Source organism: Xiphias gladius, chromosome 6 (genome assembly GCF_016859285.1).
Source record: "Xiphias gladius isolate SHS-SW01 ecotype Sanya breed wild chromosome 6, ASM1685928v1, whole genome shotgun sequence".
In the NCBI taxonomy this organism is placed as follows: domain Eukaryota; kingdom Metazoa; phylum Chordata; class Actinopteri; order Istiophoriformes; family Xiphiidae; genus Xiphias; species Xiphias gladius.
This window is the reverse complement of record NC_053405.1, coordinates 9751264-9764377: the sequence shown is the minus strand read 5'-3', so window position 1 is coordinate 9764377 and position 13114 is coordinate 9751264. Positions and strand designations below refer to the sequence as shown.

General features: G+C 41.6%; 1 protein-coding gene across 1 annotated transcript; it reads left to right on the top strand.

The window, feature by feature from the left end:
- Positions 1-3496: 3496 nt before the first annotated feature.
- Positions 3497-11766, top strand: LOC120790607 (nuclear receptor subfamily 2 group F member 6-like). The gene is made up of 5 exons (XM_040128326.1): positions 3497-4648; positions 5752-5846; positions 9064-9398; positions 9586-9832; positions 10731-11766. The coding sequence occupies exons 1-5, from the start codon at positions 4380-4382 to the stop codon at positions 11003-11005; spliced, it is 1221 nt and encodes a 406-aa protein (XP_039984260.1). The 5' UTR covers positions 3497-4379; the 3' UTR covers positions 11006-11766.
- Positions 11767-13114: the final 1348 nt, after the last annotated feature.

The following is a 13114-nucleotide window of genomic DNA, read 5'->3' as shown; positions in this document are numbered from 1 at the left end:
TTCTTGTCAGCAAATTTCATTTTGGTATATGCGTCACTTTCAATTTGTTTATTGAAATCAACCGATCAATCAATCAGAACCGTCTTAACCCAAAAGGAGTTTACTTACCAACATTTAACCGATCAAAATGAACAACTGTAGTTCTGGTCACACGGAGCTTTCATGTTGGGATTGATCATGCGATTTATATCCTCACTTTGATATTGAGGGGAAATGAAAATGTCAGAGGGTTACATTTTCTATTAAATGAAAGTTAATTTTGTATTACAATACAGTTAACTGAGCAGCCAACACACCATTTTGTTCCGGGCTTTAGCAGGACAAGCATGTATAAAGTCTGCCTAGAGACTGCCAAAAAATAAACGTGTTTCCTTGAGGCGCCCCTATAAAAGCGATGGTGGACATTTTTATCATCCTAAAAGGCTCATATTCCTCTTCCCAAGATAGTGTTCACTCTTTTCATTCACCAAAACTTGATTGAGAGCTATTAAAGAACAACATATGACAGTTAGTCTTAAGATTAAAGGTCCACACTACATACCTCTGTACATATTTAAAGTCTTACATGTTACTACTTCATGAGAAAATATCAAACACCACTCCACATGGGCTGACCTCTGCTAATACATATAGACAGAAGCTTAAAGGAAAGTACTAATTCAACTTACAGCAGCTTAGCTTGGCCTGTGATAACCTCTTACCCAAACAAAAGGCCTATCCATGCACAAAGAGCCTCGCTGTGACGGATGTGGGTTAAAGTTGCCTTATCCTCACATTTAAAAGGCTGATTTAACCTCATCAACAAAACTTGTGTTAGTCAACTCCTTTCCTTTCCTACCAACCTTTTTTTTTTTTTTTTTTTACCACTTTTTAACTCTTTGCTCCTTTGATATTTGCACTTTTTTTTGAGACAGACAGAGTATTCTTTTGAAGCTCCCAGGGACAAAATGTTTTGTTATTCAGGGGGAATTCCTGTAAAACCCTCTGATGAGCAAACAGTTTTTTGGTACATAAAGGATCTTTTAAGCAGGCAGGCTTGTAAGCAGTGGTGAATACCTCCTCTGTGGGTTTTTTTTTTTCCTGTGTTTGGAGGCTGTTATTGGAAACCTTGGTTGCAGGCCCTGATTGTTTACTTTGTCCTCCCTTTTTCGTGGAGACCTTCAGATGACAGTGCTGTTGGTATGAAAGACAAAGCAGGCCAGAAATTCCACAGGAGCACTGCCTACTGCCAAGACGATGGGCGAGTTACACAGCAAATTATTATTGGGTTCGTAAAACAGAAGCAGTATACATACAATGCTTTTGTTTATACCATGAGAATAATTTACAGTATAAGTTAAAGGGACATTCCACCGGTTTTACACATGGAGACCAGTTTTCTCATCATGAGAAGTACTACACACTGTCAAAACAGCATCCCGGCCTCCTACAAATTACATTTATATACAATTAATTTGAAAATTAACTGTGGTTTTGAAGGAAACATTACACCGCCCAGACTACGTTTTTTGGCAATGAGGTAATGAGGAAACCTTGACATATATCAATGTATCTGCAAAATGCTCCCTGAAAGCACTTAGTTAAGGTTACTGAAAGACTGTGAACATGGTTTTATACTGAAAAAGTCAACAGTTGCTTAAAATGTGACCAAGAGCATTTTAACTTTATCAACATTTCACCAAAACCACTGTGATTTTCTTGGACTTGAACATTTCTGACGATGGACCATCGTCAGCACAACTTACAGACCATTCTACAGACATAAGCAGGTAATCAGACTGACCTAAGATATAAGATATGGCTATGACAAATAAGATATGGTTATGATTAGGCAACTAAAACACTTGGTTAATGTTAGGGAAAGATTGTGGTTACGGTTAATAAAAACACAATCGTTAACTGCAGGTCTTTGACGAGAGGTCTGCATGAAAGTATGCGCTACACTCCTATGCACTACTCCACTCCACCACGCCTTTACTTTCTGCCTCACTACATATGGGACACAGTACTTTCTGCATTTGCACTGAAAATTGGCATTTTGGAAATAAATCGTGAAACAGAAAATTGTCAAATACGTTTGTAATTCCTACGGAGGGGCTGGGTTGAATAATGTGGACTAAAGGTCAGGGTATCTCGACCTCTGCCTCACTGATTTTAACCTTTTCTTTTTTTTCATCTGTCTATTGCAAGTCCAACAACTTTATGGACATACAATACTAAATCTCCCTGCGTAAAATGTGCATACAAAAGTATAACCAGTACCATCCAGGACCCAGCAGTTCACCAGGATCTCTGGCATCCTTCACACTGACCTGTGAGTGTGTGCAGCAGGTGTGAAAAGGAGCCAGTGGCCTATCATATAACCTTTTGACAAGTTGCTCAACAACAACACGCTGTCCCTGTCATTGCTGGGTCAACAAAGTCGGAGGAAGTCTTAAGGATTAGAGTGGAGTGGAGAACATGAGTGTGAGTGCCATGTGTGTCGACCCGAGGCCCCCAGCCCTCTTTGTCTCAGGGCAGTGTTGAGGTTAACTACCCCTTGCTCCCAGCCTGGCCCGAGGTCAGGGGGGAAACAGGCAGCCAGTCAGGCAGCCAGGCATTCTTTCTGTGTGTGTGTGTGTGTGTGTGTGTGTGTGTGTGTGTGTGTGTGTGTGCGCGCGGCTGCAGCCCACTCTGTGCTCTTTGACTCCTCTAGCCTTATAAGGCATCCAGTGTCATGGCAACGGCAGGGCTTGAATAGCAGTGTCAAATCCCTCAGCACACAGACACACGCTCACTCTCCCTAAAGGAGGGAGCCAGGCAGAGACACAGGGAGGGGACTGAGAGGAGCAGGAGAGGAGGCTATCTCTGGGCTGCCTGCCACCGCAGCGTCTGGCTTTCACTAGAAGGTCCGTGGCCGTGTTTTCCTGCGCTTGTTTGCCTAATTTATTCCTGCCGGGGCCAGCAGAGAGAAAGGCGGAAAGAAAAAAAAAAAAAAAAAAGGACGGGCAGAGTAGTAAGAGTGCAACAGTACACCCTGACTCGCTGACAGGGAATGCCGAGAGGTTCTGGCCTCTGGTTGTTACTGCTGGATGGACAAGCACTGACAAAACAAGAGCAGCGGGAGAGAGGCAACACTTTGTGAAGCTTTGGGAGAAGAGAGGCAACTGCGACTGAGGAGATTACTCAACCCTGCTTTTGTTTTTTCTTGTTGTATTTTTCTCTGTGACATTTAAGCCTCTGACACCACAGACTCTGAGGAGTTGGAGGAGCCACAAGAAAACATAAATTCCCCACAAACAACAGAAGTGGAGGACTTCTTTGATGAGCTCTTGCTACAGAAACCACATTTTCTAGGAGTGAAAGGAGTGTATTGTCTTTCTCACCACCCTTCTAAAATTAATATCAAGTGTGGGATCATTGTCCAAATATGGTTATTTTGTGGGCAAAAAGCTGAAGTGGCACTGTGGTCATCTCCAAAGAAAAAGACAAAATCCAATTCCAAACTCCCCCCCCCCTCCCTTTGGGATATGTGTATGAGCATTTCTAGAACAAAATATTATCTTATTCTTCCTCTTCATCACTATCACCTCTGCTTCTGTAACAGCCTCAACAAGTCAAGAGTGCGTCTGGACTGGAACTGCCTCAGATCAGGAGATAACACCTATGCACGGCAGGAACTGGTTGGACTAGTTTATAAATTGGAGGAGAGGGCAGGGAAGTTTAACCCTGCCTGAAGGAGAGCTGTGTTTTATTTTCCTCCCTCTTGCTTGTCCTTTTGCGATAAAGTCGTGCGCTGCGAGAGAGGGGCTGAACTTCTTTTTTATTTGGAGAGCTGCTCTTGTTTTGTCCCCTGCCATGCTTTGCTCTGGGATAGGTGAGGTGTTTTTTTTTTTTTTTTTTACTTCTTCCAGGGGGGGAGACGGAGAGAGAAAGTGAGAGGGAGGGAGAAAGAAAGAGGGAGTCAAAGTGTAATTTATAGTTTCCTGTGAAAAGAGCAGGGCTGCACCCTTTTCCTCCTGCCTGAACTCTGAACCACTAAATCTGTGTCTGAAGTTTTCTCAGACCTCGGGAGCCATTGCTGGGGAGGTCAGGGCAGAAAACAGAGGGTTGAAAGACAAGAACAGAGAGAGCAGAGGGATTAAAGAAGAGAGAGAAAACAACACTGGGAGGGACCTCCAGGTCAGTCCAAGCAGACAGCAAAGGGGAGAAAGGTCAACACGGTGGAGCCTGGGACAACTTTTCTTCACACTTTTGGACAAAACCTGCCTTGAATTACAATCCTGGAGCCACTGTCTTTGAGTCTGGAATCAATTTTTAGACTCCGAGGGTAGTTTGAAGTCAGGGGACAGGGCGGGTCTGTGTATGATCCACTCACAGGACTGCGTGTCTCAGAGAATATGGCCATGGTGAGCGGGGGATGGGGCAACCCCAACGGGGAGACTAATGGACTGGGGGAGAAGGCTTACCTGCGGAGGGAGGAAGAGGAAGGCTCGCCCCAGGCCGGGAGCAGCGATGTGGACGTCGGGGACGAGGACAAGGCCTGTGTGGTGGACTGTGTGGTGTGCGGGGACAAGTCCAGCGGGAAGCACTACGGCGTGTTCACCTGCGAGGGCTGCAAGAGCTTCTTCAAGAGGAGCATCAGACGAAACCTCAACTACTCGTGCAGGTAGAGGCTGCTGGGAGATTCAAGTTGATGTCTTATTTTGTTTGAACAGTGGATCTACAGTTAAAAAAGGCACCTTTAATTTATTTTGCTCACTTTTGTTGTTGGGCTAATTTGTCTCTTTGGTCACACTTTACTTTAAACTTTACATGTAGATAAATAGTTTATAACACACTACAATGTAGTTGTAAGCACATATGAGTGTTTATTAATGTATTTGACATCAACTCCTCCTGTGGGCTCACATAACTGGATGCTGCTGTATAAATAGAGAATGGATGACAATATAGTAAAACGCAAAATTTGTCTTCATAGGAGAAGATATAATTATTGACAAAATACACTGTAATAACAAGCACTTAAAAATGTCCTGCACACAACATTATAGTGTGATATAAATCGTTTATTGAATGTTCATAAGAAAGTTAAAGGTTTTGTTATAAGCCATTATATACGCATTCACGTTCACGAAGGAGACAGCAGATTAAGTCCATTTCTCACTGCAGAATGATTTGTTCCAGCCTCGGATGCGTCTCACAAAATAGCCGTAGGAAAAAATAAAAGAAATGAAAGCCCTGAAGGTCAGTCATGTGAGGATGGATTGCCTCAGAAGGTCAACATTCCCATTATTCTTCACCACAGGAACACAATGTTGCAACTCAATTCTCTGCTCTTACACAAGAAGCTCTCGGCTACTGAATATAGTTATTTCTTCTACATAATAATAGCCTAACTCTGAATGGAAGGTGTCTTTGTAGTCAGTTTGTCATGTCCAGGGCTGAAAAGGGCTCTCTTTGAAATGTTGGAAGAGCTCGTCCTCCTGTAAATGGCAACACAAGGGTGTGTGGGGCTGACGATTTACAAAGGTCACAGCCTTGATAGCTTTTCAGCCAGTTCACTCATCATAGGGAGGTCAGTGGGAGAGAGAGAAAGAGAGAGAGAGGGGGGGGGGTAGAGAAAAACATGGAAATGCAAAATTCACTTTGTTATTGGAAATACTTAAAGCTCTGAGAGCAATTTCCAGGTTACTATCATGAAATATTAGAGCGCATCACAGGTTTTTTCTCTCCAACCTAGGTGTTTTATCTCTTGTTTCCTCTGTGCAGATCAAATCGAGAATGCCAAATCGACCAGCATCACCGCAACCAGTGCCAATACTGTCGGCTGAAGAAATGTTTCCGAGTTGGGATGCGCAAAGAAGGTACCAAAGCCCTGTCATCCATGTACACAGCAGGTTAACTTAGGCCTCTACTTAAAGATGCATTCATCAATATTTTTATATTAACAATGGGTCAAATGACTATTTGTAGTGTGAGGGGGATTGATCATAGTGACAAACCCACAGAGAGTTATGACCTGACTTCCTCAGCTCTACGGAGCTTTTTAGCATCTTTCAACTCATGGTTTCTGTTTTACAGCCCAAAACTTTTCTGTCTTTGTTTACTGCTCAGCACCTTCGTACTGGCATTTTCTGTAGCAGGCAGCTCTCTTTACAGAAAAAGCCCTAAAAATGTATTATAAGACAATAAGGTGATAATGTGTCGCTGCTGTGTTTACAGCTTGTGCTGCCCCCAATTGGCCAAACATTTAAAAAAAAATGAACTAACTTAGGTGTAAGTAAAAGTAGACATACTACAGTGTAAAATAATTAAATTAAAAGTAAATGTTCTGCAAATATCCCTTAAATCAAAGCTAATGAATATTCTCAGCAAAACATACTTAAGTATTTGTTAAGTATTAAGTATTAGCAAAAGTAAATGCAAAATGCCCCTTTTATAGTTGTATAAGGATTTTTATTATAACTGATCCATTAATGTGTAAGCAGCATTTCAGTGTTGTCGCTGGTAGAGGTGGGTGTAATTTTAACTATTTTATGTACTGTTGGATAGTTTAAACTTTAATAATGCATCATATTTCATAGGATAGTCATATCTATTTTTTTTATGAAATCTCCATCTTCGAAAAGAGTAGTAACAGCAGTTGTCAAATAAATGCAGTTCAAAAAGTAAATAAGAAAAGTATCGCATTTCCCCTGAAATGCAGTGGAGTGGCGTAAAATGGAACAACTAAGGAACATTTACCTCAGAAAAACGTCGGTTTCCACCACTGAGGTTTAGAGCAATCATATCCTCTCATTTACATACAGACAAACAGACAGATTCATTCTCAAAAAAAAAGAAAAAAAAACAACCCACAAAAGCTCAAATACTCAGAAACACATTGCAATGCATAAATATCAGAAACGGGTAATTCACAGAGAAAGTACCCTCTTTGAAAGAAACAGCCACTGTCATTGGAGATCCAAGCACAATATTTATACTGTCAACCAAAGCATGTTTTCACTCTGGTGCTCGACTCCCTGCAGCTGTTGGGCTCCGGGAGCGAGGGGGCAACTGGAGGCAACCATGTTTGATTTGCATAACAGGAAAAAAAGAGCAGCAAGTCGGCATGTTTGGTCATATCACACCGAGCTGTCTGTCTCTGGTGAAAGTGCCGTATACCTAATTAATTACAGTTTCAAATTTTCTTAATTTTAGCTCGGTTGATTAGGATTATAGAACAATGACTCCCATTTGGCCTGGTGTAATTAGTTTCGTTTCAGCAATCCAACCCTCATAATCACGTCACAAAATACTGTATTTCACTGTTTTAATTTACTGCCATGGTCAGTATGAAGTCTGCGGACAGTTAAGCCTGTAATTGTATTCCGGCATAACCTAACCCCTCTTGTTTTTCAGTCCGTGTCAATGGATACCACAAGCTCTCCCATACATAATGTGCACTGAGGTGACAGTGTGCCAGAGGTTATATTGGGCCTGGTTATTAATGAACCATGTCGACCGTGGCCATGACGCAGGTTGCACTGTTTCCACATTACCTGGAAATGACTATCTCTCCTTTAACCCAGTCAGGGAAGCGGCCACTTCGACTGCTTCAATGAGATCTCTTTGGCACAGAAACCGAAATCTACATTCGCTGCCTTTTAAGGCATACAGCAGTGTTCATTAAGATTTGGGACAGTAAGGGCAGTTGTGCATGATTGTACCTCGTTAAAAGGTTGGTGGTGAAAGGGAACTCATTTCATACTATTACCAGGAATTAGTAGGCTTGATGCTAGTAAAGGTTCGCTCCTACATCCAAAATTTTGGATGTCGTATGTCACATATTGTCACTATCCAAAGAAAATCATGAAAGAGTACATGTTTCTGTATAGGTTGAGAACATTTTTTCTACTTCTTAAGCTATGAGACACGGCTTTCACTGAACACTGCTGTTATGTTCTTTAAGAGTTTGAATCATAATGAGAAAAAGCTTTTCAGTTATGTTACTTTAGAAATGTAAACCCATTTTTCCACAACCTTCATAACACCATTCAAACTAAAGATTTTCAGCTGCAATTTACTAGGTCTTTGAAACGAAAACGTAGAGAACCAGAAAACACTCAGAGGAGACAAGGACTTGTTGCTCAGAGAGTACACACTTCTACCAAGGCTGAATAATCCACTAAATGTAATATTTTGTTTAATAATAAAGGATGCTTACACATTTAGACATCTGTATCTTCAATGCAATGCAGTTAGGGGCAGACAGTCTTTGGATAAACGTGCCATGTATCATATAAGGAGGTTGAAATGAAAATAATACTAAAAATTTAAATAACAAATTGTGTGGAAGGGTAACACATCCTTTAAAAATAATTTGTGGGACCCAGGGGTGGAGGAAGTGTACTGTGTAACAGCAACAACCTCATTTTCAGCTGAGGACCTTTGATGCATCCACAGTGTGTCAGTTTTGTCACCCTACAACACTTTCACACTGGATTTAAGTAGTAGTTAGTTTGTACTGTCAAAGTCCGTAGTTTTACTTAACACTTGAAACAATCCAGTTTTAAGCTAGTTAAGATCACATTCAACAAGGTCCTTTAAAACAGTAAGTCATTGTATATTATTTCACTAAAATAGAAGTAGATTTTTGAAGCAGTTCAATTACAGTCAGTTATAAAGTGTGTAGATTTTTGCTTGAGCAGAAAACTTGCAGGGCGCTGCTTGCGAACATTTGGTAGCACTGGAAACTATTGTCCAGTCCCCCTTAACGTGCTCATACATCATGTACACATACATACTGTATGTCTGAAAAACAAAGTGGAGTAAAAAGTACAATATTTCCCTCTTTAATGTAGTGGAGTAGAAGAATGATGTAAATGGGAAGTACTCGTGTAAAGTACAAGTACCTCAAAATTGTACTTAAGTACAGTACTTGAGTGAATGTTATTAGTTACATTCCACCCCTTGTCTCCTGCTTCAATAAGGCATGATTTTACTCTGAATTTGTGAAACAACAGTGCGGCAGTGAAGGAAACATCCAATGTTTTTCAGGCACTGCTTCAGATTCTCATTCTCCTGTTTCTTTTTCTGCAGCTGTCCAGCGAGGTCGGATCCCTCCGTCTCACTCAGGTATCAGTCCAAACTCCCTGGCAGGGGCAGTCGGGGGTGCGGGGCCAGGTCACATTGGGGCAGATTATTTCAACGGGCAGCCGGTTTCAGATCTCATCTCCCAGCTCCTCCGGGCTGAGCCATACCCGAGCAGCCGTTACGGGGTCCCCTACAGCCAGGCACAGATGCAGGCATCTGCAAGCGGAGCGTCTGTCATGGGTATTGACAGCATCTGTGAGCTGGCCGCGCGGCTCCTCTTCAGCACCATTGAATGGGCCAGAAACATCCCATACTTCCCAGAACTGCCAGTGTCAGAGCAGGTCAGTTAAGACATATCTGTGTCATACTTTGATGGTTTACTGGGACACTTGAATAAAACATTTTTAATGTTATTAGTAACACCTGTGCTTTTCCTACCAGGACAAGACAAAATGTCTGCTGTGACAAAGGCCTATTTAGACCCACTACTCTAAGTGACCCTCTCCTATTTTCCAATTGTTCCTACAGGTGGCGCTGCTGAGGCTGAGCTGGAGTGAGCTCTTCATCCTGAATGCCGCTCAGTCTGCTCTGCCTCTGCACATGGCTCCTCTGCTGGCTGCAGCTGGGTTTCACTCGTCCCCCATGTCTGCAGAGCGCGTGGTCTCCTTCATGGACCAGGTCAGGGTTTTCCAGGACCAGGTGGACAAGCTGAACAGGCTGCAGGTGGACTCAGCCGAGTACAGCTGCCTCAAAGCCATTGCACTGTTTTCACCTGGTGAGTTTGGTAGATTTTTCAAAAGGTTATCTGAGTGATGAGAGCTACTGTAACTGGACGTCTTTACTGTTAACTGGCCCCTACCAGTTCTAGGGAAGTTTGTGATCTGAATGAGTGTGACCTTCGACCTTACTTAAAGAAAACTAACAAAGAAAAAGAAATCCCTTTAAAACAACAGTTTAAGATGCGCTTATTTGCTTTCTTGTCAAGAGTTTTTTGAGAAGATTGAGTCCACTTTCATGTCTGTCCATTAAATATGAAGCCACAGCCAGGGGACGGTTAGCTTAGCTTAGCATAAAGACTGGAAACAGGGGGAAGCAGCTAGACTGGCTACAAACAAAGATACCAGCATCCACCTACTAACTCTCAAGCTGTCTAATTAGCACATTATATCTTATTTGTTTAATCTGTGTGAAAACCAAAGTTGAAAGACAAGTGTTGGTTTTACAGGGGGTTGTGCGACTGTTTTTTGGCCGGGTGCAGTGACTTTTTTGGAGGTTCTAGCAGGTGGTTATAGCTGCCTTTGGACAGAGCACGCTTATTGGATTTCCCCTTGCGTCCAGCATTATTGCTAAAATAAGATAACTAGAAGCCGGCTTCATTTTCATCATACAGACTTGAGATTGGGATCGATCTTGTCTTCTGACTCTCAGCAAAATAAGCATATTTTTCCCAAAATTTCAAACTATTCCTTAAAGGAACCAAAAATTAAAGTAAAGCATTAATTTAACATTTAAATTTACAAAAGAGTAAAGAAGAGTGTAAAATAGAAAGTCTAAATAAAAGTGTAAAATACACAACATATTTAGGAGACAGGTTTGAAAATATAAACATGCAAAAGCAGAGCGACAGAAAAATTTCAAATAGTGACAACATTCTCTGTTTCTTTGCCTTACAGATGCATGTGGTCTGACAGACCCGGCCCATGTAGAGTCCCTACAGGAGAAGGCCCAGGTTGCCCTGACAGAGTATGAAAGGTTGCAGTACCCAAACCAGCCTCAGCGATTCGGCCGCTTACTGCTGCGTCTCCCTGCTCTGCGCGCCGTGCCGGCCAACCTAATCTCCCAGCTCTTCTTCATGCGGCTGGTGGGCAAGACACCCATCGAGACGCTGATTCGAGACATGCAGCTATCAGGGAGCTCCATCAGCTGGCCCTACGCGCCGGGACAGTAAACCCCAGTGACCCCAGACTGAGACAGACTGAGATCAGATGAGGAGGATACAGAGCTCACAAAGATTACATACAAGTGCAAACTGAATGTTTTGAACACAAACTGGGATCCGGTTTGTGAGTGTAGAGGTCAGTTTTTTTCCCACGTTAGCCCTGTTAAGTTTGATGGTAGTCACACCAAAGCTGCTTTCAGGGAAACAAAAAAGTACGTTTGTCTTCATGTATAGATATGTTTGCCTCACTTGACAGTTTTCTCTGTCCGCCATCTGATCTCTCTTTGTCGCATTCTGGACAAAAAAACAGGGCTTCAATTAAAATGCAGACTCTAACATGAGGCCATGTGCCGGTACTACCTCTTCCCATATCCCCCCTTATGTGACTCAGTTTGAACCCAGGCATGATGTGTTTTCTCTCTGCTTTGTTTTTGAGTCCAAATGAATGAATAGCGGTGCCACTTTTACAGGCGGAGATTTATATCGTCACAACTGGGACATATTGTGCAGGTTGTGTAATTTTGTGATATGTGGGATAAAATATCAGACATTGTTACCATATGCGTTTGTGAAGACTGCAAAGTATCACCTTGTACAGCATTAAAACAAAGAAGAGGCATGAGCACTGTGCTGTATATTGTACTATATAAAGTACAACCAAAAAATATAGTGTATGTTCTATACTTAAAGGAATAGTTCAACATTGTGGGGATTACACTTATTTGCTTTCTTGCCCAGGGTTAGATAAGAAGATTGATACCACCCTCATGTCTGTACAGTAAATATGAAGCTAAAACCAGCAGCCATTTAGTTTTAGCTCAGCATAAAGACTGTAAACAGGGGAAAACAGCTAGCCTGGCTCTGTCTAATGCTAATAAAAAACCCCTTCCAGCAACTTTAAAGCTTGCTATTTAACATGCTATTCTCTTTTGTTCAATCCGTACAAAAATCAAGTTGTAAAAACGACAATTTACTGTTTAATAGGGGGTTATGTGCCAGACTATTTTTTGGCTCTGAGCAGTTGCCGGAAAACCAGCGGAGACTCCAGAAAGTTACTGGTCCTGGCCAAGAAAGAGCACATAACCCCTGAAAACCAGTGGATTGTTGTTTTTATGCTTTTTGTTTTTATCAGAGATATCACCTTTGAAGACAACCTTTACCAGTGATTTGCAGGTGGATATTTTAGCTTTGAAGAAAGGGAGGCTAGCGTTTTGCCCCAGTTTCTAGTCTTCATGCCATCCTCATATTTACTGTACAGACATGAGAGTGGAATCGATTTTCTGATCTAACTCTTGGCAAGAAGCAAATAACCATATTTCCCAACATGTTGAACTATTCCTTTAATATTATATACCATACAATAACGTTCTTGCAGTGGAAATCAAGAAGTGGAGGTGAATGTGCTCAGACACATCCTGGTTCCTCAGACAGTCACATCCCTGTCTAACATTATTACCTCATGTTTTATACATCAAAGATTGTATAGTGAACTATTCATGTACTAAAGATAAATATAAAGGGATCAATTTATCATTATCACAGAAACTATAAACAGTAATATTTCCCCAAAGACCCGTCTGTCCACCAGACTTCAGCCAAAATATATTTGAAAATGTTTTAAAATGTAAAGTTTGATACTAGAAGACAAGTAAAGTTTGACAGATCATTTAGAGAAAGCTACGCTGATTCGAAAAACCTTTGCTTTTTTTGCATAATCTCTGCAAACTGAACACTGTTTCTGTTGCTTTTATTAGGATAGAGGTAGTTCATTCGGATTTTTGTCAAATTTTTGATCCCCTTTTAAAAGCACATCCTAATGGACAGAGGTCGCTTTCAGATAATGACCATGCTTATTCAAGGTACTCCGAGTGTTGAGGTGAAAAGGTTGTGGTGTTTGTTGGTACTGAGATGAAGGGTACTAAGTAGTTCATGAGTGTTCGTGCCATTAACTGCAGCTCAATGTGAAAAAAGGTTGTCTTTCCAAATAAATTGATTGAAAGACAATGTGAGGATAAACATGTTTTGTTTTTTGGGGGTTTTTTTTTGTATTACCTGTTATTGTATGACAAAAAAGGCAACAATGACCATGATCCATGATGCTGCCAAACAACGTCATCA

Coding starts and splice junctions, on each gene's coding strand:
- LOC120790607 (XM_040128326.1), top strand. CDS start 4,380: ATGGCCATGGTGAGCGGGGGATGGGGCAACCCCAACGGGGAGACTAAT. Junction 9,399..9,585: donor AACTGCCAGTGTCAGAGCAG/GTCAGTTAAGAC, acceptor TTGTTCCTACAG/GTGGCGCTGCTGAGGCTGAG. Junction 9,833..10,730: donor CATTGCACTGTTTTCACCTG/GTGAGTTTGGTA, acceptor TTTGCCTTACAG/ATGCATGTGGTCTGACAGAC.